Source organism: Hyla sarda, chromosome 1 (genome assembly GCF_029499605.1).
Source record: "Hyla sarda isolate aHylSar1 chromosome 1, aHylSar1.hap1, whole genome shotgun sequence".
Taxonomy (NCBI): Eukaryota; Metazoa; Chordata; class Amphibia; order Anura; family Hylidae; genus Hyla; species Hyla sarda.
Genome location: NC_079189.1, coordinates 204177822 through 204204483, shown reverse-complemented (window position 1 = coordinate 204204483; position 26662 = coordinate 204177822). Strand labels below are relative to the sequence as shown.

At 43.7% G+C, this 26662-nt stretch overlaps 1 protein-coding gene across 2 annotated transcripts in view; it reads left to right on the top strand.

Annotated features, from left to right (window-relative positions):
• GRID2 (glutamate ionotropic receptor delta type subunit 2) overlaps positions 1-26662 on the top strand; it is a 1137650-nt gene that overhangs the window by 797661 nt on the left and 313327 nt on the right. For both annotated transcript variants that reach the window (XR_008891518.1, XM_056567543.1), the window contains exon 10: positions 24915-25112. Coding sequence is in view for 1 of the 2 variants with exons in the window: in XM_056567543.1 (XP_056423518.1) it covers positions 24915-25112 (198 nt within the window). In the remaining variant the exon portion in view is untranslated. The remainder of the gene's footprint in view (positions 1-24914; positions 25113-26662) is intronic.

Genomic DNA, 26662 nt, shown 5'->3' with positions numbered 1-26662 from the left:
GAGCAATTGACTGCCGATAACACTGATCTTTGCCGTGTCAATGCACGGCAATGATCTGTGTATCAGATTGGTATGTTCAAAAAGAAAGTGAAAAAAAAAGTTAATAAAGATCATTTAACCCCTTCCCTAATAAAAGTAAGAATCATCCCCCTTTTCCCATAAAAAAAAAACCAAAAAACTGTATAAATAAAAAAAAATCCCTGTGTGCGGAAATGTCAGAACTATAAAAAATATGTCGTTAGTGAAATTGCACGGTCAATGGCGTACGCGCAAAAAAATTCCAAAGTCCAAATTAGTGTATTTATGGTCACTTTTTATATCATGTAAAAATGAATAAAACACGATCAAAAAGTCTGATCAATATGAAAATGGTACCGATAAAAACTTATCCATCAGTAGCACCAAATAGCACCTGAGAAAGCTAGGTTTAAGTGTACCTCTCATATCACAGAAAAAAAATCTGTTTATACATGTTACTCACTAGGTCATGTCTTTTTCTGTGTCTAGCTTCTGTGTTTGGTTTACAAATCCCTCTATTCTGCCGCTCTCTAATTCTGGCTTCCACTGCTCAGGAAGGGGAGTGTCTGAGGCCAGCCATGACTCCACCTCACTCACCATGCATCTACTTTCTCCCGAAGTCTGCCACACTGTGCTGCGTCTCCTCATCCAGTCACTGCAGGCTGCTCTGTTACACCCTCCTTACTGTTTTGTGACAGGAGTGTTATAGACAGGACAGGAGTAAACACAGAGGAGTGCTAGTCCTGCCCTCACTTCCTGGACTTTGTGGACAAAAATACTGCTGCATCCAGATATAATTTTATTCTGGATGGTATGAGGACCCCTAGTGGTCTTTTTTTTAACAGTTTTTAAGTTATAGTTTTTAAGTGTTCATTTTTTTTTTTTTTTTTTGAAGATCGATTTTTTTAAAGTGGATTAGAAGGGTTAAAGCGTACCCGTCAGATCCAACAAAAAAAATATATTTTTTATATATACCGTATCACTCAGTACCCTATTCTGACCATTTACATCTATTTTTATCTTGTCTAGTACCTAGTACATTTATTTATTTTTTTATTACACTTTTAATTTAGCTCACTGGTCTGAATTCCTCTCAAAGGGAGGGGGCGTGGCCTCACTGTGCCGGTCTCCAACCTCTCCCACAGTATGCTGTCTTCTCACATCTCCCCTAGCATTAGCAAAACTACAACTCCCAGCTTTTCCTCCCTGACAGTAACGGGACACAAGCTGAAAGTGTGAGGAATTTTCCTCCAGCTGTGACTCACAGCTGTCAATCAAGGAAGCGTGTCCATGACATAGGTGATGACGCATAGACACTGCAGGAATAGTATGTGAACAAGCAGGAAGGGGGGGGCAGTTGTTTGACTGGCTCTTTCAGTATGAAATACTGAAAATTTGCTAATGAAAGCAATTGCAAAACCTATTGGTTATACATGCTTTACAACATATAAAAAGTTTTTGATTGTGACAGCGCCCATTTAATGTAATGTTGAGACAGTAGCGCCACCTACTAGCATTGTAAACATCGGACGTAGCAGAAGGTCGGGGCAGGCAGCAAGGATCGTAGTCAGGGGCAACGGCAGGAGGTCTGGAACACAGGCTAGGAACATACAAGGAAACGCTTTCACTGGCACGATGGCAACAAGATCCGGCAAGGGAGTGCAGGGGAAGTGAGGTGATATAGGGAAGTGCACAGGTGAACATACTAATTGGAACCACTGCGCCAATCAGCGGCGCAGTGGCCCTTTAAATCGCAAAGACCCGGCGCGCGCGCGCCCTAGGGAGCGGGGCCGCGCGCGCCGGGACAGGACCGACGGAGAGCGAGTCAGGTACGGGAGCCGGGGTGCGCATCGCGAGCGGGCGCTACCCGCATCGCGAATCGCATCCCGGCTGGAGGCGGAATCGCAGCGCCCCGGGTCAGTGGATCCGACCGGAGCGCTGCATTGAGGAGAGTGTAGCGAGCGCTCCGGGGAGGAGCGGGGACCCGGAGCGCTCGGCGTAACAGTACCCCCCCCTTGGGTCTCCCCCTCTTCTTAGAGCCTGAGAACCTGAGGAGCAGACTTTTGTCTAGGATATTGTCCTCAGGTTCCCAGGATCTCTCTTCTGGACCACAACCCTCCCAATCAACTAAAAAAAAAGTTTTCCCTCTGACCTTTTTTGATGCCAGAATCTCTTTGACGGAGAAGATGTCCGAGGAGCCGGAAACAGGAGTGGGGGGAACAGATTTGGGAGAGAAACGGTTGATGATAAGTGGTTTAAGAAGAGAAACATGAAAGGCATTAGGAATACGAAGAGAAGGAGGAAGAAGAAGTTTGTAAGAGACAGGATTAATCTGGCACAAAATTTTGAAAGGACCAAGATAGCGTGGTCCCAACTTGTAGCTAGGGACACGGAAGCGGACATATTTAGCGGAGAGCCATACCTTGTCTCCAGGGGAAAAAATGGGAGGAGCTCTTCTTTTCTTATCCGCGAACTTCTTCATGCGTGATGAAGCCTGTAAGAGAGAATTTTGGGTCTCTCTCCATATGATGGAAAGATCACGAGAAATTTCATCCACAGCGGGCAGACCAGAGGGCAAGGGGGTAGGGAGGGGGGGAAGAGGGTGACGGCCGTACACCACGAAAAATGGGGATTTGGAGGAAGATTCAGAGACTCTGAAGTTATACGAGAATTCGGCCCATGGTAGAAGATCTGCCCAGTCATCCTGGCGGGAGGAAACAAAATGTCGTAAATAATCACCCAAGACCTGGTTAACTCTTTCTACTTGTCCATTGGATTGAGGATGATATGCAGAAGAAAAATTTAATTTAATCTTGAGTTGTTTACAGAGAGCCCTCCAGAATTTAGACACGAATTGGACGCCTCTATCCGAGACGATCTGCGTAGGCAACCCGTGAAGACGAAAAATGTGTACAAAAAATTGTTTAGCCAACTGAGGCGCTGAAGGAAGACCAGGAAGAGGGATGAAATGTGCCATTTTGGAGAATCGATCAACGACCACCCAAATAACAGTGTTGCCACGGGATGGGGGTAAGTCAGTAATAAAATCCATACCAATCAGAGACCAAGGCTGTTCGGGGACAGGCAGAGGATGAAGAAAACCAGCGGGCTTCTGGCGAGGAGTCTTATCCCGGGCACAGATAGTGCAGGCTCGCACAAAGTCCACAACATCCGTCTCCAGAGTCGGCCACCAATAGAAGCGAGAGATGAGTTGCACAGATTTCTTGATGCCTGCATGACCTGCGAGATGGGAGGAGTGACCCCATTTGAGGATTCCGAGGCGTTGGCGTGGAGAAACGAAGGTCTTTCCTGGAGGAGTTTGCCTGATGGAGGCTGGAGAAGTGGAAATCAGGCAGTCAGGAGGAATGATGTGTTGCGGAGAGAGTTCAACTTCAGAAGCATCCGAGGAACGAGAGAGAGCATCGGCCCTAATGTTCTTATCGGCAGGCCGAAAGTGAATTTCAAAATTAAATCGGGCAAAGAACAGGGACCACCTGGCCTGGCGAGGATTCAGCCGTTGGGCAGACTGGAGGTAGGAGAGGTTCTTGTGGTCGGTGTAAATAATAACTGGAAATCTTGATCCCTCCAGCAAATGCCTCCATTCCTCAAGTGCTAATTTAATGGCTAGAAGCTCTCGATCCCCGATGGAGTAGTTCCTCTCCGCCGGAGAGAAGGTCCTAGAAAAAAAAACACAAGTAACAGCATGCCCGGAAGAATTTTTTTGTAGAAGGACAGCTCCAGCTCCCACTGAGGAGGCATCAACCTCCAATAGGAAGGGTTTAGATGGGTCAGGTCTGGAGAGCACAGGAGCCGAAGAAAAGGCAGACTTGAGCCGTTTAAAGGCGTCTTCCGCTTGAGGAGGCCAAGACTTGGGATCGGCATTTTTTTTGGTTAAAGCCACGATAGGAGCCACAACGGTAGAAAAATGTGGAATAAATTGCCTGTAATAATTGGCGAACCCCAAAAAACGTTGGATAGCACGGAGTCCGGAGGGGCGTGGCCAATCTAAAACGGCAGAGAGTTTGTCTGGATCCATTTGTAGTCCCTGGCCAGAGACCAAGTATCCTAGGAAAGGAAGAGATTGGCATTCAAACAGACATTTCTCTATTTTGGCATAGAGTTGATTATCACGAAGTCTCTGAAGAACCATACGGACATGCTGGCGGTGTTCTTCTAGATTGGCAGAAAAAATCAGGATATCGTCCAGATATACAACAACACAGGAGTATAAGAGATCACGAAAAATTTCATTAACAAAGTCTTGGAAGACGGCAGGGGCGTTGCACAGGCCAAAGGGCATGACCAGATACTCAAAGTGTCCATCTCTAGTGTTAAATGCCGTTTTCCATTCATCCCCCTCTCTGATGCGGATGAGATTATAAGCACCTCTTAGGTCCAGTTTGGTAAAGATGTGGGCACCTTGGAGGCGATCAAAGAGTTCAGAGATGAGGGGTAGGGGGTAGCGGTTCTTAACCGTGATTTTATTAAGACCGCGGTAGTCAATGCAAGGACGTAGAGAGCCATCTTTTTTGGACACAAAGAAAAATCCGGCTCCGGCAGGAGAGGAGGATTTACGGATAAAGCCCTTTTTTAAATTTTCCTGGACGTATTCAGACATGGCAAGAGTCTCTGGGGCGGACAGAGGATAAATTCTGCCCCGGGGTGGAGTAGTGCCCGGGAGGAGGTCGATAGGACAATCATAAGGCCTGTGAGGAGGTAGAGTCTCAGCTTGTTTTTTGCAAAAGACATCCGCAAAGTCCATATAGGCCTTAGGGAGGCCGGTTACAGGAGGAACCACAGAGTCACGGCAAGGGTTACTGGGAACCGGTCTTAGGCAGTCCTTGGAACAAGAGGGCCCCCAACTCTTGATCTCCCCAGTGGACCAATCCAGGGTTGGGGAATGAAGTTGAAGCCAGGGAAGTCCAAGGAGAATTTCGGAAGTGCAATTGGGGAGGACCAAAAGTTCAATCCTCTCGTGATGAGATCCGATGCACATTAGAAGGGGCTCCGTGCGGAAACGTATGGAACAGTCCAATCTTTCGTTGTTTACACAATTGATGTAGAGGGGTCTGGCGAGACTGGTCACCGGGATGTTGAACCTGTTGACGAGGGAGGCCAAAATAAAATTTCCTGCAGATCCGGAGTCCAGGAAGGCCATAGTAGAGAAGGAGAAGGCAGAGGCAGATATCCGCACAGGCACAGTAAGACGTGGAGAAGCAGAGTAGACATCAAGGACTGTCTCACCTTTGTGCGGAGTCAGCGTACGTCTTTCCAGACGGGGAGGACGGATAGGACAATCCTTCAGGAAGTGTTCGGTACTGGCACAGTACAGGCAGAGATTCTCCATGCGGCGTCGTGTCCTCTCTTGAGGTGTCAGGCGAGACCGGTCGACCTGCATAGCCTCCACGGCGGGAGGCACAGGAACAGATTGCAGGGGACCAGAGGAGAGAGGAGCCGGGGAGAAGAAACGCCTCGTGCGAACAGAGTCCATATCCTGGCGGAGCTCCTGACGCCTTTCGGAAAAACGCATGTCAATGCGAGTGGCTAGGTGAATGAGTTCATGTAGGTTAGCAGGGATTTCTCGTGCGGCCAGAACATCTTTAATGTTGCTGGATAGGCCTTTTTTAAAGGTCGCGCAGAGGGCCTCATTATTCCAGGATAATTCTGAAGCAAGAGTACGGAATTGTACGGCATACTCGCCAACGGAAGAATTACCCTGGACCAGGTTCAACAGGGCAGTCTCAGCAGAAGAGGCTCGGGCAGGTTCCTCAAAGACACTTCGAATTTCCGAGAAGAAGGAGTGTACAGAGGCAGTGACGGAGTCATTGCGGTCCCAGAGCGGTGTGGCCCAAGACAGGGCTTTTCCAGACAGAAGGCTGACTACGAAAGCCACCTTAGACCTTTCCGTGGGAAACTGGTCCGACATCATCTCCAAGTGCAGGGAACATTGGGAAAGAAAGCCAGGGCAAAACTTAGAGTCCCCATCAAATTTATCCGGCAAGGATAGTCTTAGACCAGAAGCGGCCACTCGCTGCGGAGGAGGTGCAGGAGCTGGCGGAGGAGATGATTGCTGAAGCTGTGGTAGTAGCTGCTGTAGCATCACGGTCAGTTGAGACAGCTGTTGGCCTTGTTGCGCTATCTGTTGTGACTGCTGGGCGACCACCGTGGAGAGGTCAGCGACAACTGGCAGAGGAACTTCAGCGGGATCCATGGCCGGATCTACTGTCACGATGCCGGCTGGCAGGTAGTGGATCCTCTGTGCCAGAGAGGGATTGGCGTGGACCGTGCTAGTGGATCGGTTCTAAGTCACTACTGGTTTTCACCAGAGCCCGCCGCAAAGCGGGATGGTCTTGCTGCGGCGGTAGTGACCAGGTCGTATCCACTAGCAACGGCTCAACCTCTCTGGCTGCTGAAGATAGGCGCGGTACAAGGGAGTAGACAGAAGCAAGGTCGGACGTAGCAGAAGGTCGGGGCAGGCAGCAAGGATCGTAGTCAGGGGCAACGGCAGGAGGTCTGGAACACAGGCTAGGAACATACAAGGAAACGCTTTCACTGGCACGATGGCAACAAGATCCGGCAAGGGAGTGCAGGGGAAGTGAGGTGATATAGGGAAGTGCACAGGTGAACATACTAATTGGAACCACTGCGCCAATCAGCGGCGCAGTGGCCCTTTAAATCGCAAAGACCCGGCGCGCGCGCGCCGGGACAGGACCGACGGAGAGCGAGTCAGGTACGGGAGCCGGGGTGCGCATCGCGAGCGGGCGCTACCCGCATCGCGAATCGCATCCCGGCTGGAGGCGGAATCGCAGCGCCCCGGGTCAGTGGATCCGACCGGAGCGCTGCATTGAGGAGAGTGTAGCGAGCGCTCCGGGGAGGAGCGGGGACCCGGAGCGCTCGGCGTAACATCAGCATTGCTGTTAAGAAGTGAAAAGTATTATTTTCAATGAGAAACATTCAATTGAGCCAGAAACCTCACTGTAAAAAACAGGTAAAGAGCTATTTCAGTTGTTGTTTTTACCATTTTAATAGATTTATTGAGTTTAGAAAAAGTTTATTTGGCTTCTTAAGCAGTTTTTTTGTCCACATGTGCTTCTTTGGCAGAAGATGAAAACTTAGCGTGATTTACAGTTACAGCTGAGCCTGTAAAAACTATTCATAACCGAAATATCAGTATGACAAGATCACATTGTAGAGGGTATTTATCACTGTTCAGCTCCCGGCTGCACCACCTTGTTTATTTTTCTTATTTCCTTACACAATTACCTTTCCTTTCATTTCTTCCCACACACATTAATAGGTTATTGACTATGTGTGGATGAAAAGGATTTTAAAAAGTCACCGCTTAATGAAGACTGCTGAGCCTAGTCAATGCAGGGGAATCAAGCTTCTGCTTGCCGATATTAGATCAATGTGGCATTTTCCATGAAATAAAGGTTTTATCAATATGGCTCTATTTCAGAGAGGACAAAAAGTAAATTAGTTTGTTCTATACTCATTGACATTTTTTAGTTAAATCTGTATAAGAGCATTTGGCACTTCAACTATTACATTTAGATGTTAGGCTAAAAAAAGAAAATATGTGCTCTTTCTTGATTTGCTTTACCTTTTCTTGGTCAAAGTCTTGATTTGAGGAACATAAATGTCAGCAATATCTCTGACGGCCTAGGGGTACTCTGCCCCTAGATATTATCCCCTATGTCTGATTCGGGTGTCTGATTTGGGGTCCGGCCGCTGGGACCCTTCCCCCAATCAGTCATCTTATCCCCTATCCTTTGGAAATAATGGGGAAAATGCAGGTTAGTCCATTGCACATTTGAAGTGCTACAATGCTTTGCTTTGTATTTTAAACTAAGTAAAATATTTCTATTGCTGGGCTCACTAGTGCAGTCATACTGTTGGGATCTGTAGTGCAGCAGAATCCATGTGTGCTCACTAATACAGGTCAGCCCACTGCACAATCCTTTGCTCTGTGCTGTACAATGCTTTGCAAATTGCTATTTCTTGTAGTGCAAAAGCTTTCTTTGGCTGGACTCTGTAGTTCCACAGTGAGTTTTCCTGTGCTCACTGCTCAGCTTGTCTGTCTAAGCCGCAGGATTTTATCAATTTTTTTTAGACCCACCTCTATGCTGTCTCCTGATTTGCCTGGGAGCTGTATTCAAGCAATGATTGGCTAGCCTGTGGTCATGTGATGTTGCTGCTATCTGCAAAGTATTCTGGATTACTCTGACATTGTCACGATGCCGGCTGGCAGGAGGTGGATCCTCTGTGCCAGAGAGGGATTGGCGTGGACCGTGCTAGTGGACCGGTTCTAAGTCACTACTGGTGTTCACCAGAGCCCGCCGCAAAGCGGGATGGTCTTGCTGCGGCGGTAGTAACCAGGTCGTATCCACTAGCAACGGCTCAACCTCTCTGACTGCTGAAGATAGGCGCGGTACAAGGGAGTAGACAAAAGCAAGGTCGGACGTAGCAGAAGGTCGGGGCAGGCAGCAAGGATCGTAGTCAGGGGCAACGGCAGGAGGTCTGGAACACAGGCTAGGAACACACAAGGGAACGCTTTCACTGGCACAATGGCAACAAGATCCGGCAGGGGAGTGCAGGGGCAGTGATCAGATATAGTCTGGGAGCAGGTGGAAGCCAATAAGCTAATTGGGCCAGGCACCAATCATTGGTGCACTGGCCCTTTAAGTCTCAGGGAGCTGGCGCGCGCGCGCCCTAGAGAGCGGAGCCGCGCGCGCCAGCACATGACAGCAGGGGACCGGGACGGGTAAGTGACCTGGGATGCGATTCGCGAGCGGGCGCGTCCCGCTGTGCGAATCGCATCCCCGACGGCCATGACAGTGCAGCGCTCCCGGTCAGCGGGACCGACCGGGGCGCTGCGGAGAGAGAGACGCCGTAAGCGCTCCGGGGAGGAGCGGGGACCCGGAGCGCTAGGCGTAACAGACATCATCTCAGTGTTCCTAATTCCATATCCTATGCTAAAAGTCGCCAAAGTGATACATGTTCCACTTCCCTTCTCCTATAATAGTGTCATTGCAAGGCTCTCACAAAGCGAACTAAGTTCTAATGTTTGCCGAACATTATTTTAGGCATTGTTCTGAGTGAAAGCAAATTCTTCGGTTTCGGCTTGCTTGCATCTCAGCTTTAATGGTATAAAAATTAAGTCTCCAAATTAAACCTCAGAAATCGGATCAAGTCAGTACTAGTGATGAGCAACAGGGGCCATATTCAAATTCACGATATTTCACAAATATATGGATGAATATTCATCCTATGTTCGCAAAATTCCCATGTTCACTATGTTCGTTCTCTTTTTTTTCGTGCAAAAATTCGTAATGAAATTTGCATAGTGCGCATGCGCAATTATATCTTTTACCTAAAAGAAGGAAGGGATCAGTGTCCTCTGACTGGAAGTATCGATAGTTGCAAATATTTGCATATTCGCATATTTGCATATTCGCAAAAAAACTTATATTAGTCATCACGAACATACATCACTTTATTCTAAATATTCATGAAATTGTGAAGTGCAGATATTTGTGGTACAAATTCGTATTTTGAATATTCACACTCAACACTAATCAGTACAGTATAGCTTTCCGCAAAGCCTTTTGTTTTTCGACAAACCAATAATCACTTCTCAGGAACTGAGAAGGACGAAATCCTTAAACTATAAGACTGTCATTTATTTGCAACCACCATATTGAAAGACTTATAAAACAGTGAACATGTAAATAAACATAGCTATAGTATCATAGAGCATACATTAAGGGGTACTCCGCCTCTAGACATCGTGGGGGTCCCGCCTCTGGGGACCCCCGCGATCTCGGCTGCGTCACCCCAGACAGCCGGTACACGGATCGAACTTTACTTTGTGCCGGATGACTGGCGATGCAGGAAGAAGGCCTGTGATGTCACGCCACGGGAGCTCGTTATGTTACAACCACGCCCCCTCAATGCAAGTCTATGGGAGGGGGCATGACGACCATCATGCCCCTCCCATAGACTTGCATTGAGGGGGCATGGCCATGACGTCATGAGCCTCCGGCGCTGCACCCGATGCTTTAAATGAATACCGAGTGCAGCAGGGAGATAGGGATAGGGGATAAGATGTCTAGGGGCAGAGTATCCCTTTAAGTATGTAGTACAGCTCCATACTTTCATCTTTGTTAGCTGTGGTATTTCATAGACTGCATCTAAACTTAACTTACATTGCACAGAAAAAACTGTTCACTGACCATTCTAGCTCTGCTACTACTGTACATAACAAACCAGTAGATAAGTAAAATTAACAGATCATTAATTTATGAAAAATCTGCTAAATTATGTAAACAGCTGAAATGTCAATATTTAGATGAGAATCTAAAATAAGGCAAACCCATAGCTTGAAGATGTGGTGTAAAAACATTATTGCTATTTAATTAGTTCAAACTGTAATTAAAATGAAAACTTTAAGGGGCGCATCAGATTCTATAAACTAGATTTGATTAATGGCAAATAAATATTTATAGATCTGGTAATGAATGCAAAAAACATGGGCATTGACATAAACAGATTACTCAGATCTGGGCAACACCAGCGATAAATTATTTTTCAAGAGCAATTAACATCTTATCTTGCTGAGCGAATGAGAGAGTGTTTGCAATTATAGGCACATGTTTTATATGATTACAGGCGGTGGTCCATGTATTGTGCCATTTTTTACACAGCAGTCAAGAAGCTTTTAAAAACAAGCCCCAGCATGACTTGGACAATCTTAGTACAGATTGGACCAGTTTTAAGAACCCCTAAAGAACAGGCATAGTTCTTATTATTCTTATTTTCCAGGAAATACTGCAAACTATTCATAAGTTAACAACACAACGCTTTCTAAAACACTGACTTCCTTTCAATAATGCCTCCATTTACACTTATCAAATGAACAACCCTGATACATTCTTTTATACACAGTATAGCGTCTAGGGGAATAGGGCAAGATTTTGAGATTAAGAGAACATGATAGATAGAAAATCTTCCTTATACATTCAGGCCCTAACCTATACCACTGTGTAAAATTTTTTTCTTGAATATTCCTTTAGGGTTTGTTCACACGTATCTGCTGCATATTTTGCTGCATATTTTCTGCTCCTAACTTTGCCACTTATTGACCTCAGTGGGTAGCAAAATCAACTGCAAAAAATATGCAGTAAAATACGCAGCAGATTCTGTATGTGTGAACATACCCTAAAGGGCAGAGTCACGCAGGGGGCAGCCGCATCGATGGCCGTCACAAGAGGAACTACAGAGGGAGCTCTCAGCTGCAACTGGGAATCTTTGTGTGTCTGCTTGTAGTGGCGGATTTCCCACTGTAGATATCCGCCACTATGAGCAGACACACAGAGCTGACTCTACCCTAAAAATGTATTCCATTTAACCCTTAGCTCCACCAACATTCATTAAAGGAAAAACTAATATTTAGACTTTTACCTGTTTGGGGCCAAAAGGGACAGTGCCAATATATAAAGGTAAACTCTACAGAAGCAATGTACCACCCTTTATGCCATATACCATCTATCCCATTTTTAAATATATTTTAAGAAGTTAAGCATGAAATGAAGTAAAACTATTAAGTAAAGCTATTTCCAGTAAGAAAGAAAGGCTCTACAGAATCTAGATTTTCTTCAACAGTCATCACATCCTCAAAGTTCTCAGGTCTCCCATTGTTCTATAGTTCTTATTAGGATGTAAGGATGATGTAATTCAAGATGGCAGCTCACCAAGATCTGCAAATGAGCTGCCACTAGTAGTGAAGGGACATTCCCACAACCAAATAGGATATATTAAAGGAGACAAATGAAGTTCATCAAAGGAAGAGCTGGAAAGATGTACATATAGGAATTCATTTGTATTCTGTTTCAAGACTGCAGGTCTTAAAGTCCAACAAGCTATTAGATATGAGCGAAGTTACAGTAATTCGATTCGTCACAAAATTCTCGGCTCGGCAGTTGCTGACTGTCAGGATCCGGACTAGCGGCTGGTGAGTACACTGGAGGTGGATCCTCTGTGCCAGAGAGGCGATGGCACGGGTCGTACTGGGGGATCGGTTCTAAGTAGTTACTGGACTTCACCATTGCCCGCCCCAAAGCGGGATGGACTTGCTGTGGCGGTAACTACCAGGTCATGTCCCCCAGTAGCGACTCGACCCCTCTGGCTGCTGAGACAGGTGTGGTACAAAGGACAAGGCAAAGGCAAGGTCAGATGTAGCAGAAGGTCAGGGCAGGCAGCAAGGTTCGTAGTCAGGGGCAACGGCAGAAGGTCAGATACACAGGCTAGTGAATTCACAAAACGCTTTCTCAGGGCACAAGGCAACAAGATCCAGCAGGGACAGGAAGGGGAAGTGAGTTTTTATAGTGTAGGGAGTGATTAGAACTAATTGGGCCAGGCACCAATTAATGGTGCACTGGCCCTTTAAATCTGAGAGACCCAGCGCGCGCCCTAGAGAGCGGGGTCGCGCGCGCCGGGACTGAGGACGGGGCCGGTGAGTGACACGGGATGCGACCCACGGGCGGGCACGTCTCGCCACGGGGATCGCATCCCCGCCGAGAGACACAGAGCAGCGTTCCCGGTCAGCGAGTCTGACCGGGGCGCTGCAAGCAGGAGTGTAACGCCGCAAGCGCTCCGGGGGAGAAGTGGGACCCGGAGTGCACAGCGTTACGGTACCCCCCGTTAGGTCTCCCCCTCTTTTTGGAGCCCAGGAACCTATGGATGAGCTCCTTGTCGAGGATATTGTCCTCGGGCTCCCAAGACCTCTCTTCTGGGCCACAATTCTCCTAGTCAACAAGAACATTTTTTTTTTTACCTCTGACGACCTTGGAGGAGAGGATTTCTTTTACCGAGAAGACGTCAGAGGACCCAGTGACAGGAGCAGGAACGCCGACCTTGGGGGAAAAGCAGTTTAGAATGAGAGGTTTGAGAAGGGATACATGAAAGGAGTTATGAATACGAAGAGAAGGAGGAAGATGGAGCTTGTAGGAGACAGAGTTGATTTGACTTTTGACTCTAAATGGCCCGAGGTAACGAGGACCCAGCTTGTAGCTAGGGACGTGAAACCGAATATATTTGGCAAAGAGCCACACTTTGTCACCAGGGGCAAAGACAGGAGGAGTTCTTCTCTTCTTATCCGTATGTTTCTTCATGCGAGAAGAGGCCAGTGAGAGCGACTTTTGAGTCTCTTTCCAGATAGAGAAGTCCAGGGTCAATTCATCTAAGGCAGGAACTCCAGATGAAGTGGGGATGGGGAGGGGGGGGGAAGCGGGTGACAGCCGTGCACCACAAAGAATGGAGACTTGGCAGATGACTCAGAGTTTTTGAAATTGTACGAGAATTCAGCCCAGGGTAACAGGTCGACCCAATCATCTTGGCGAGAGGAGACAAAATGTCGCAGGTAGTCACCAAGGATCTGGTTCACTCTCTCCACTTGTCCATTGGACTGCGGGTGGTAGGTGGAAGAAAAATTCTATTTAATCTTCAATTGAGTGCAGAGTGCTCTCCAGAATTTTGAGATTAATTGAACGCCTCTATCAGAGACGATATGCGTGGGAAGTCCGTGGAGATGACAAATTTGTGCAAAAAAAATAGCTTCGCCAACTTTGGCGCAGAAGGGAGACCAGGAAGCGGGACAAAATGAGCCATTTTGGAGAATCGATCAACGACCACCCAAATGACAGTGTTGCCATGGGATACAGGAAGGTCAGTAACGAAGTCCATCGCTATGTGGGACCAAGGCTGTCCGGGCACAGGCAGAGGAAGGAGAAGACCAGCAGGCCTCTGGCGAGGAGTTTTGTCACGTGCACAGACAGTACAGGACCGTACGAACTCAGTCACATCTTTTTCAAAGACAGGCCACCAATAGTGTCTCGCAATCAACTGAATGAATTTTTTTATTCCAGCGTGACCCGTCAAGTGGGAGGAATGACCCCATTTGAGAGTCCGGAGGTGAAGATGTGGAGGGACATAGGATTTTCCTGGAGGAACTGGCACCAGGGAAGCAGGAGCAGCAGAGATCAGACACTCAGGAGGGATGATGTGTTGAGGAGTGGCTTCAGCTTCTGTGGCATCAGTGGAACGTGATAGGGCATCTGCCCTGACATTCTTGTCTGCAGGACGAAAATTGATCTGGAAATTGAAGCGGGCAAAGAACAACGATCACCTGGCCTGGCGAGGATTTAAGCGCTGGGCGGACTGTAGGTAGGACAGATTTTTGTGGTCAGTGTAGATGGTGATAGGGTGAAGGGATCCTTCCAGGAGATGTCTTCACTCCTCTAGTGCCAACTTAATGGCCAACAATTCACGGTCACCAATAGCGTAGTTCTTTTCAGGAGGAGAAAAAGTTTTCGAGAAAAAGACGCAGGTGACATAGGATCTCAGAGGATCGGGCCTAGTCAAGAGTGGGGCGGAGGCGAAGGCGGCCTCAAGGCGAGTAAAAGCTTCTTCCGCTTGGGGAGACCAGAATCTCGGATTTGCATCTTTCTTAATTAGTGCCACAATAGGAGCCACTATAGTGGAGAAGTGGGGGATGAACCGACGGTAGTAATTGGTGAATCCGAGGAAGCACTGGATAGAACAAAGTCCCGAGAGGCGTGGCCAATCCAAGACTGCGGAGAGCTTGTCGGGGTCCATTTGTAGACCTTGTCCTGAGACCAGGTATCCTAGGAAAGGAAGACAGCTACGTTCAAAGAGGCACTTTTCAATTTTGGCGTAGAGATGGTTAACATGGAGGCGCTGAAGCACTTGACAAACATGGAGGCGGTGTTCCTCTAGGTTGGAGGAGAAGATGAATATGTCATCAAGATAGACCACTACGCAGGTGTACAATAAGTCCTGGAAGATTTAATTGACAAAGTCTTGAAAGACTGCAGGGGCGTTGCAAAGACCAAATGGCATGACGAGGTATTCAAAGTGGCCATCTCTGGTGTTAAAAGCGGTTTTCCACTCATCTCCTTCACGAATTCTGATGAGGTTATACGCGCCCCTGAGGTCAAGCTTAGTAAAATTCTTTGCTCCGCGCAGACGGTCAAAGAGTTCCGAGATGAGAGGCAGAAGGTAGCATTTTTTTACAGTGATTTTATTGAGGCCGCGGTAGTCAATGAAAGGGCTTAGTGACCCGTCTTTCTTGGCAACAAAGAAGAATCCTGCTCCGGCAGGAGAAGAAGACTTCCTGATGAAAGCTTTTTTGAGATTCTCCTGAATGTACTCCGTCATGGCCTTAGTTTCTGGAGCGGAGAGAGGGTAAATCCTGCCACGGGGCAGTGTGGTACCTGGAAGCAAGTCAATAGGATAGTTGAAGGGCCCATGTGGTGGTAAGGCCTCTGCCTGCTTCTTGCAAAAGACGTCAGAACAGTCCTGATAGGCCTTCGGAAGGCCGAGCAATGGAGAAGCGATGGAGACTTGGCTAGTAGGTACCGACTTAAGGCAACGGGTGTGGCAGGAAGAGCCCTAGGATTTAATGTCCCCAGTGGACCAGTCAAGGGTAGGAGAGTGACGCTGAAGCCAGAGCAAGCCTAGAAGGATGTCAGAGGTGCAGTTTGGCAGAACAAAAAAATTCAATCGTTTCTTGATGGAGAACCCCCACAGTCATGTGCACGGGTTCTGTGTGGTAACGCAAGGTGCAATTCAAGTTTTCTCCGTTTACCGAAGAAATGAAGAAGGGCTTGACGAGACGGATGACAAGTGATGTTAAACCGGTTGATGAAGGAGGCTTTAATGAAGTTTCGTGCTGAACCAGAGTCCAAGAAGGCCTCCGAGAAGGAGGCTTTAGCAGCTGGAGAAATCCGTACTGGAATAGTCAGGCGTGGAGAGGAAGAATTTACACCCAGTGACGCCTCTCCCACATTCACTAGGTGCGAGCGTTTCACTGACGCGGAGGACGAAGAGGATAGTCCTTTAAGAAATGTTCAGAGCTCGCACAGTATAAGCATAAGTTCTCGTTCCTCCGGCGAGTCTTCTCTTGCTGGGTCAGGAGAGACCGGTCCACTTGCATGGCCTCCTCAGCGGGAGGCACAGTAACAGGCTGCAAAGGATGCTGGAAGAGAGGAGCCAGGCGTGGGTTTCGCCTGGTGCGAACAAGATCTTTCTCCTGGCTGAGCTCCTGACGTCTTTCAATGTAGCGCATATCAATGCGAGTAGCCAACTGGATGAGTTCAGTCAGGGAGGAGGGTATCTCTTGTGCGGCCAGACAAGCTTCATATGAAACATTTTCTGTATTCTTTTTGGTGCCTCAATCAAATATACAGTATGATGGCACACCAATTTTCAAGATAAATAGAAGTAAGAATAGGGGTTGGAGAAGAGTATAGCAATTAATTAACCTCTGACAAATTACAAGTAGCATGTTTCATCTAGATATATGAATGTGCAGCTTAATGCCAGCTTCTTGCCAAACCACTCACGTGTGTAGGTATGAAAACATGACAATTAGAAAGATAGATAGACAGACAGATGATAGATAGATGATAGATAATAGATAGATAGAGAGATAGATAAGATAGATAGATACAGTAGATAATAGATAGATAGAGAGATAGATAATAGATAGACAGACAGACAGACAGATAGATGTTAGATAGATAGATGATAGATAGATAGATAGATAGACAAACAAGAAGAGAAGAAGCAGCATTCTGGTACTATAAGTAAGGGGTCCCGGTTCCAGGGCCACAGGTGTATACCACAAAGAAGAATCACTGCAGCACGCATTCATGAGGTGAATAGAATGTAGATTTATTCCAACTCAGGCTGACAACGATTCGGTCTTACCATTGTAACCTTTATCAAGCTTGAATCGATGTGGAATCAATTTGTATGTTTACCACTGTTTTATTACACTGAAATCTGTAAAAAAAATATGTGCATCCCTGTTTATAGACCAAAATATACAAATAGAACAGGGGTAAGAAACTCCATGGGGGACATGTATCATTATTTGTGTATGGTAGAAGCAGTTTACTACTTTTGCCGTATTCTAAATTATGTGCATACGCGTTACATTTATCAATCAAGCGCAATGAGTTTCATAAATTGCCGCAAATATAGTAATCTCCTCATACCTCCACTCTTTAATGATTTAGATCATCTTGCTACGTGCAGTCCAAGATGGCTTATATTTGCATTAAACATATGGTCATTGCACAAGATTTCTCCGGGTAAATTAAATGTATGCAGTTAATAAATTTGTGCGTACTAAATATGTTACTCCGAAACCTACACATCTGGAGGAAATGCTCCACCAGAATGTGCGCAAAAAAAGACACAAAAAAACAGCTTGCACAAAATTTTGTGCAGAAATGTAAACACAAAACAGGGGTAAAATCTTTGATGCATGTCCCCCCATGACTGTACATTTTAATTTGCCAAGAATTATTGTGGAGTCCATTAGTGGGAACTCCTTATCTAATAAATCCAAAAAATTCAGAAGCTGGCAGAGGTGGTACTTGTTCTATCTGCGAATGTGAGGCTGTGTTGATGCATCATGGGATTGATAGTAAATCATAGGGGAAGAGAAAGCAGGAGGAAAAGTAAGATGGTGACTGATCAGAAACAAAGAGGAAGCTGACTGCACTATACATAGAATTCAAGAACAGTGAAGAACAGGCCCAGATTGGCCATTGGGTACACCAGGCCATCTGCCTGAACATGCAGGGCGACCTGCGCTTATAGTTAAATGCGACAATGCAAAAAAAGCCATTTACTCATTGCTCTGTCAATGACTCTTGTGGCTGGCCACATTACGCAAGCGGCCGGAAATGGCTGAACATCCCTTTCTCTGCGCTCCGGCACATATGTGATGTCATCATGTGCTGGGATACAAAGTGGAGAAGAGAAAAGGGGCTGCAAACACCCAAAAGGGCACTACTACTACTTCTACTACCAACAGAGAGTGCTAGAACTACTTACAGAGGGGGACTACTACTACCAACAAGGGGGGTGGGGTAGAACTACCTACAGGGGTACTACTACTAACAATAGGGAGTGCTAAAATTACTTACAGTAGGGGACTACTACCAACGGGGGACTGCAACTACCTACAGTGGGGACTACTATTAACAACCGGGGGGGCTGCAAATACCTACAGGGGGGAAAAAATCATAGACTACTTTTCTGAACAGATTATCTTGTGAAGATAGATCCTTTTCATATTCTCTATTAGGGCATAGGGCAACCATAGAGGAGGATTTCCTATTTGGGACCCCCTCTATAAGACAGATCAGCAATCACTTGACAGAGAGTAATTCTTGGTCTGGTAGATCCAACCCATTATGTTATCAAGTGGTTTACTGCTGCAAGGAAAATGATTAACCAGAAGTACCCCCCATCAACTGGAGCTCATAGTAGGTGTTTCAGAAGCCACACCTAGGTGATCAGTTAATGATCAAGCCTAAAGTGGTGTAGTCATAACACCTTTAGTGTAAATCACACTTTAGGTATCATTTAGGGGAATAGCTTTAAAGGGTAAAATGTTAAAGATTGATTTTGCATTGGGATCCATGACCTTCAATTTATAATTCAGGTACTACCTTATGGTTGTTGTAAAACCAAAATGAATAACATTCCGTACAGAGAAAGTCCTTAAAAGACCTTTTTTGATATTAGGAAAAAGAGAATGAGTCTTCATATATATGCACAAGTTGTCCTTTGCTGACAAGTATTTGATGAAAAATGAAGGAAATCATACAGTAGCCTAGAAAGCTTGCAATTGTCTTTTGCCATTTTATTAGTAATTACCCTGTCACTATCCGGATTAAAATGTATTCTCATGCCCTGTATTTGAATTTATTTTCTGGAACTGGAAATTCTTGGTTTTAAAGTATTGTAAAATTACAAAGTAAGGGGAAAAAGTTATCATTTTGTCTCCGTATTGTAGGTGTGCAGCAAATGTCACAATGTTTAAGATAAAATAATGTCTAAATACTGTGAATCTGACATGCCATACGAAGTGTAAGAATAAAAATGCATTATATGCTATAAATTGAATCAGCATCGAAAGCCATGAGTTTATTTCTAAGTTAAAAAAAAAAAAAAGTGTAATTGCAAATTCCCCTGTGTATTTAACTGGCAGGCAAAACATTCTAATGAACGTAACAAATTAATGTACGACTGAACATATTGTTGTAAAGGGAATAAAGACTAAAGCTTATTAACTTCTGAACATTAAGTTTGTAGCTGTAACCAAGATACCAAAGTGTGATAAGACAGCCTGAGGGTCCCTTAGTGGACTCTGGCTGTCTGCTAATACAAGGAGCGAACCCTAGTTGCAGGTGTTGCCTGTAAAAGATGTAAGACAGTTCCCCCCCCCCCTTCAGCCTTTTCCTTTGAATGTGACAAGTAGGAGCAGGACTTTGAGGTCCAAGTAGCAAATGCCAGCAGACTTGACCTTGGTTCAGGGTCACATACAAAAAAATTATAACATTTTGGCACCACCCAGTGAAAAGGAATAATTTAGTCACCCATGTTCATTGGGATGTTTCAGACTTGCATTGATGCCAGAGTGGTACATGCAGAAGGAGGTATTTAAACCATTTTGTGTGAACTTACCATGGTACAATTATCATACAAACTCATATAAAAAAAAAAAACATTAAAATACAGGAAATATAAAAAAAAATGTCCTTGACTATGCAAGACAATGTAATGTATAAGAGAGAGCCATGTATGGTTTGGGTCCATGCTGGGTCTGTCCTATAAATAGTGTGATCTATATGCAGGTTCCACTAGTGAATGGATAAAGCTATAAGTTACTAACACTTTTTATATAAGTAAAACTGGTTACTAACTTTATGGCATGTACTACTGTGACTGTAGTGGTGGAGGCTTTTTTTGTGCACCCAGGGGAAGATTTATCAAAACCTGTGCAGGGTAAAAGTGGAGCAGTTGTCCATAGCAACTAATCAGATTGCTAATAGTTTGCTATATGAGTGTTTCAATTGTATTTTTCAAGTCAAAATTTAAAACATTTAATGGAAATTATGTTATTTGGTCATATATAACATTTTCTCTTAAAAATCTTTGTTTTTAAACAAATAACACTTGCTCAGCTGTTCAATTCTTTGCCACATCCATCGTGGCTCTGTTTACATGGCATGGCATGGCATTACTGTGCCAGTGACTTGTCTCAGGGGTATATGACATTATACCATCAAGGCTAGTGATTTGCTTGAAAAAAAAAAAAAACAGACAAAATAGGCAGGCAATCCCTTTTAGGGGAAACTCTGGTATAAAACAGCATCTGTCTTCAGGCTGGGTTAATACACAGTGTAGACAAAACTCTATTGAACCATCCGAGAAAACCAAACTGAAATCCACAGGGAAAAGGTGTTACAAATCTGGATATACATTTTTAGAAATAGAAATAAAATTATAGGAAAAAAATCTGCATTGGTAACAAATAAGACATGCTGTGAACTTGAACATACGCTACAGATGTGTTTGTTAAAACTGCAACCAAAGACTTTAAACTGTGCTTTACTGGGGAATGTTAGTACAGATTTCATTACTAAATTCTGTAATAATCTCATGATGTATAAACCTAGCCTAAGTTTTTTTTTTTATATAGTGTAAAGTCTAAAAATAAGCTATATATCTCTAACAACAACAAATATTGTGGTCACAATATATCCCACAATGACAGTTAGTTGTCCCTCGCTTATCTTTGATGAGTAATATAAGAAGCCTGCAGCAAGTGGGTGAAGGAGTGGTGGAGGTCCTTGCGATGGCTGGGGAAAGTGAGTTGACATTTACAATATCACCAGGTATGTGATCCGATAAACAACAGGAAGAGGAGAACTGCAGAAATACCACAAATCTTTATTACATAGAAATTTTAGGGGTTGTCCAGCAAAAAAATCTGATGTCTCCTCCCCTCCTTGGTTGAGCGTGATGATTACGTGTCTTTGCTCAACTGTACTATATAACTTCTATAGTTCCTTGCACAGCCTCCTCTTTTATTGTACCTACAGTAGTATGCCTTTCTCCCAAACCATGGTTCCCTCCTCACCAGGTGTTGACAAGCTGTTCTGTAGGTTACACAAGTAAAGCTCTTTTTAGTTTGTCCGCAACTCATATAGCTTAGGAAGTAGCTTTGTAGGTTATAATTTCCTTATGTATTTCAGTAAGTGGCATCTTGCTCTTCTCTGTAGCATTAAATCAAGACATGTATCAGCAATCTAAAGAACTAAGCAATAAGAGAGATGAAATGCTTGGTAGCTCCCTTTCCTTCTCTAGCTCCCTCCTGCCCTTTATTTGTTATTGCTAAAATTGGACACAGTAGCCACAGAAAAGTCAATTAGGAAACATCTGAGGTCTTTATAAATATGATCCCCCCCAACAAATCTAATAAAGGTAGTCTTTAGTTAGAATGACAGGTGGACTTTTTAAGAGGATCTTCACAAAAGGGGTGAAAAGTTTCTGTCCAGAGCCTATCTTCCTGTGCTCCCGTGAAGTCTAGTAGCCATCAATCCAGCCTGTGCAATAATTTTGGGAGATATTGAGTTGCCATGGCCACCAGGTAAACTTTAGCTGTAGCTGCTCAGCAAATCAGTGGCATAGAACATTGAGTCAATCAGGTCTCAGACTCAATGTACAATCAAAAGCTTAGGTGAGGTATTTAAACCTGACATTTACTTAAGGTCAGTGCCTGAAATTCTTTATGTGTCCCAGCTCCTTCATGTGCTCTAGAGTTTTTTCCTTTATACTTGGCCTTACCTGCTATTTAGTTAAAAGGTGATTTTTTTTTTTAAATGTACTGGTGCTAGAAAGTTAACAGATTTGTAAATAATCTCTTTTTAACAATCGTAACCCTTCCAGTACTTATCAGCTGCTGAATGCTTTACAGGAAGTTATTTTCTTTTCTGTCTGACCACAGTGCTCTCTGCTGACACTTCTGTCCATGTCAGGAACTGTCGAGAGCAGGATAGGTTTGTTATGGGGATTTGCTCCTACTCTTGACAGTTCCTGAGACAGACAGAGGTGTCAGCAGAGAGCACTGTGGACAGACGGAAAATACATTTAAAAAGAAAATAACTTCATATAGAGCCTACAGCAGCAGATAAGTACTGGAAGGGTTAAGATTTTTAAATAGAAGTAATTTACAAATCTAGACAAGGGGAGAAACAGGTCCATGCGGCACTCCAGCCTGGGTGGTGATGCTTACTCCATACGTGCACAAAATGCCACATCCATAGTAAAGCAAGATAAGAATAAGGATAGCACTCACCACCGTACTTGCAAGCAGATCGGTTTATTGCCGACTTCGAGTGAGACCATGAGTGTGAACATCGACTTCCTAGACACGACAGGTGCAGGTGCTGGAGCGTTCAGTGAAACGGTGTGACAGCTGTTTCGTAGGGCAGCGCCTACTTCCTCAGACCACCAATAAAGTAATCGCTGCCTTATGAAACAGCTGTCACACCATTTCACTGAACGCTCCGGCACCTGCACCTGCCGTGTCTAGGAAGTCGATGTTCACACTCGTGGTCTCTATGTGAAGTCTGCAATAAACCGATCTGCTTGCAAGTACAGTGATAAGGGCTATCATTATTCTTATCTCGCTTTGCTAATTTACAAATATATTTAACCTTCTATATTTAATGTTTTTCACCGGAGTACCCCCTTAACCCATCATCTGCTGACTTATTTTCTGGGTTAACCTCTTTATCAATGTCCTACTGGCTTTTCACTACTTGTCTACTTTTTATCTGCCTGGCATGGGTCATTTGACTAGGTCTGCAGCTTAAAAACCTTTATTCTGCTGAACACCAAGGGGAAGCATCAGGAAGCATCAGACAGTTACACTACACAATAGTTAAATTTGCGAACGTGTGAAATCATTTTAGTTAATATATTCCCCATAGTTAAAAAATTCAGTTCTATCTTTGAGAATTTGTTTCTTTGTGTTTATGTGTTAAATGTCCAAATACTGTTTTTCTGTTGTTAAATGAAAGATGTAAATGAACTAGGCCAGCTGTTATGATAAAGCTGTAAATCAAGGAAGCAATTATTCTCAATAGTGTTAAGTGGATAAATATAAAATTCAGAATATGAGAAGCTGTTATCTAATAGTCAAATAATTATTGAATAAAACATGGAGTCATATTGTTTTGAAGCATATGTGTGTAAAAATAGCATGACAATATGGACCTCAGAAGAAGTGCAATTTTTATAATCAAATAAATCCTTCTTATGTTATTTATTATAACGCCAATCAAAACTATAGTTAGGTTCCATGTATTCTATAACGAAGATCTATGTGACAATCAGTTACATAGTAGTGGTGTGATTCAAGCCCTCGTGGTATGCTTTTTCTATGTCTATGGGGATAAATGTGTCTGTCATACAGGCCTAAAGATATCTTCATACACCAATAGATCTCTTCACTGAGAACCAATAACCCTACCCTGCTCTGTACTGATAAGGGAGCAAGAACCCTGAAACAACTGTCTCCAGATGAGTGACTTTCCTTTAGAGCAAACTCTAGTTTGGCTAATGTAAGATACTTTAGTTTACTTCATTCTAGAAGAGAGAGACTAATACAAACAGGGCATGTTAACTCTAAATACATCTCCATTATACAATACAGGAATATGGGTGCACTACTGTGGTAGATGTATACAATGACATTGGCTATCCCTCAACACTGATGTTAAAATTGAGACATTCGCCAGTGTATCCTTATATGAAGGACACACCAGAGCCCGCACACCAATGCCAAGGTTTCTCAAAATGGCGCTGGACCTACGCTAATCCTACCTGTGCGTGATAAGCAAAACAGGGGCCAGTGGGCAATTACGTCAGCATTCGGCCGACTCACAACCTCCTCCCAGATACCCTCCAGCGTGACTAAGCACACATGTGTGGTTAGTCACGCTGGAGGGTATCTGGGAGGAGGTTGTGAGTCGACCGAATGCTGCCGTAATTGCCCACTGGCCCCTGTTTTGCTTATTACGCACAGGTAGGATTAGCGTAGGTCCAGCACCATTTTGAGAAACCTTGGCGTTGGTGTGCGGTCTCTGGTGTGTCCTTCATATAAGGATACACTGGCGAATGTCTCAATTTTAACATCAGTGTTGAGGGATAGCCAATGTCATTGTATACATCTACCACAGTAGTGCACCCATATTCCTGTATTATATTATTCTAATGGTTATACATCCACACCGTCTATCTGGTGTAGGATTCTATTGTGGCACTTGTAGTCCGCTGCAGGCATCCTCCATTGTATGCAATTTTTATGCTGGGGATTGCCCTTAGCAATGGACTACAGGGCAGGATCTGCTCCCCCAGTATAAATGCACAACCGCATTTGGGGTTGAGCACCTCCAGCCATTTGAGACCACGTTTTTTGTTGTTTGTTTACATCTCCATTATAGTAAATTCACTTGTTGGGAAGGAGTCGGTATAAATGTTTTATTCTTGAATATTAGTCTTCTGGAAGTCTATATGGCATTTTGCTTTTTAAAGCAGTAATTTGTGCTTCAGAGCTGCTATTTATAAATGAGGACAAGTGGCTTCAAACATGCTTATCCATGTTGGATTTTAGAGAAAGCTTTATGGGAAATGTAGATTACTTAGAGAGTAGATTGTCAGAGGAACTAACCAGCTAATAATCCTACTTGGGTTTTAATAGAAATCAGTATGGATGGAATATCAGAATAAAACTACATAAATAGTTGAAACTTGAAAAAAAAATGTTAAAATCCTTTTCAAAAAGCTTAAAAAATGATAGAATACAGCAATATTCTCAGAATATTCTCATTTATGTTGAAGTTCCAAATGTAAAACAATAGCTGAACGTAATAAAAACTTAAATTTCTAACATGAATTTATTGCATTGCAACAAATAATAATTATGATAATTGCTTATTTTACAGGAAGAACCATTTGTAATGGTATTAGAAAATGTGCTGGGAAAGCCAAAGAAATACCAAGGATTTTCTATTGATGTCCTTGATGCCTTATCCAATTATTTGGGATTCAAATATGAGATATACGTTGCCCCAGATCACAAATATGGAAGTCCTCAAGGGGATGGCACCTGGAATGGGTTGATAGGTGAATTGCTATTCAAGGTAAGTTAAAATGATGTGTATATAATTATACAATAAATCAAATTATATGTAATAATTATGCATGCAACAGATCAGTCAAATGCTAAATTACTATTCATTTTACATAAATGCCACCATAATCCAGCCAAACCTGATGGCGTAAACATCTTTAGTATTCACATAGGAAATGACAATTGTACATGGCAATTATCTATCCTGATTGTTAAATACATTCAATACCAGTTATTCCCAATAATGGCCCACTTTTCTACTTATTTTAATACGAATCTAGATGCAGGCTACATATCAAGGCCAGACCGGTGAATGGGGCTCCTTGTAGTTATGAGATTTTGTTCTTATTCTTTATCATTGGCATAAAGCATTTTCGATAAACAAGGTTATGTTAGTCAAAACGTATGCAGTCATTTATGTTAGTCTGAACCCCAAAATTAGTTTTTTGTAAACACATAGTAGAAAAAGTGCTTTGACTAAATTTACTAAATGAACATTCTACCTGCAAAATGAATGGACTGTCATATAATTTCCTTCAAAATAACTAGAGTATATTCATGTTATGAAAATAATACATTACTAATATGTTCTATGGCTGTAATCCTAGAATTGATAATGTCCCGCAGATTTGATGCTATTAAAGAGAACTTTAAAAGTAATGATGAAACTTTTTCTAGTAGAAGAAATGTAAAACGATATAACACCAGATAGAAGCTCAGAATTCAATAGCGTACCTTGACTAAGGAAATACTAAGTTCAGCCCTGGCCCTCCATGCTTTCCCTTAAATTAGTTTCATTCCTGACATACTCTGGATATAACAAATTACATGTAGGAGAAAATAGGCGAAATAAATCCTTTCTTCAAGTAGCATCTCATATTTATTAACTGAAGCAATGAGAAATAGAGTTGCAGACCCAAGGTCACAGTTTCATTTAGAGGCAATAGGTAGATGTGATTAAAAAATGCAACATTCAAAGACACCATGAAGTGAACAGTGTTGACAAATAGGATCAGAAAATAGGAAGGTCATAAAAAATACATTTTCAGAATTAACACTGTCCTTGAAAATATATAAATCAATAATAACCACCCTTGTCCATAGGATCTCTCTATTGATCCTGCTGATGTGATATATAAGAATACCTGTATCGCTTTAAACAATGCTGGAGAAATGTGGATGTGATTTATATTTACATTTTTCTTGCCATGAACACATCATGTCATAGCAGGGGGTATACTTTGTACTTTTTTTCATTGTCTTTCCTGACAAATCTCAATAAAGCTTTTTACAATTTTAAGGCCTCAAAGACTTGTACTGGCCATACAGTTTAGATGTCAGGAACTGTCCACAGCAGGAGCAAAACGACATTGCAATCCTTTCCTGCTCGTGCTGACAGTTCTTAAAATGGACAGAGGTGTCAGCAGAGAGCACTGTGGACAGACAGAAAAAGAACTTCCTCTGGAGCATACAGCAGCTGATAAGTACTTTAAGGATAAAGATTTTTAAATAGAAGTAATTTACAAATCTGTTTAACTTTCTGGAACCAGTTGATAAAAA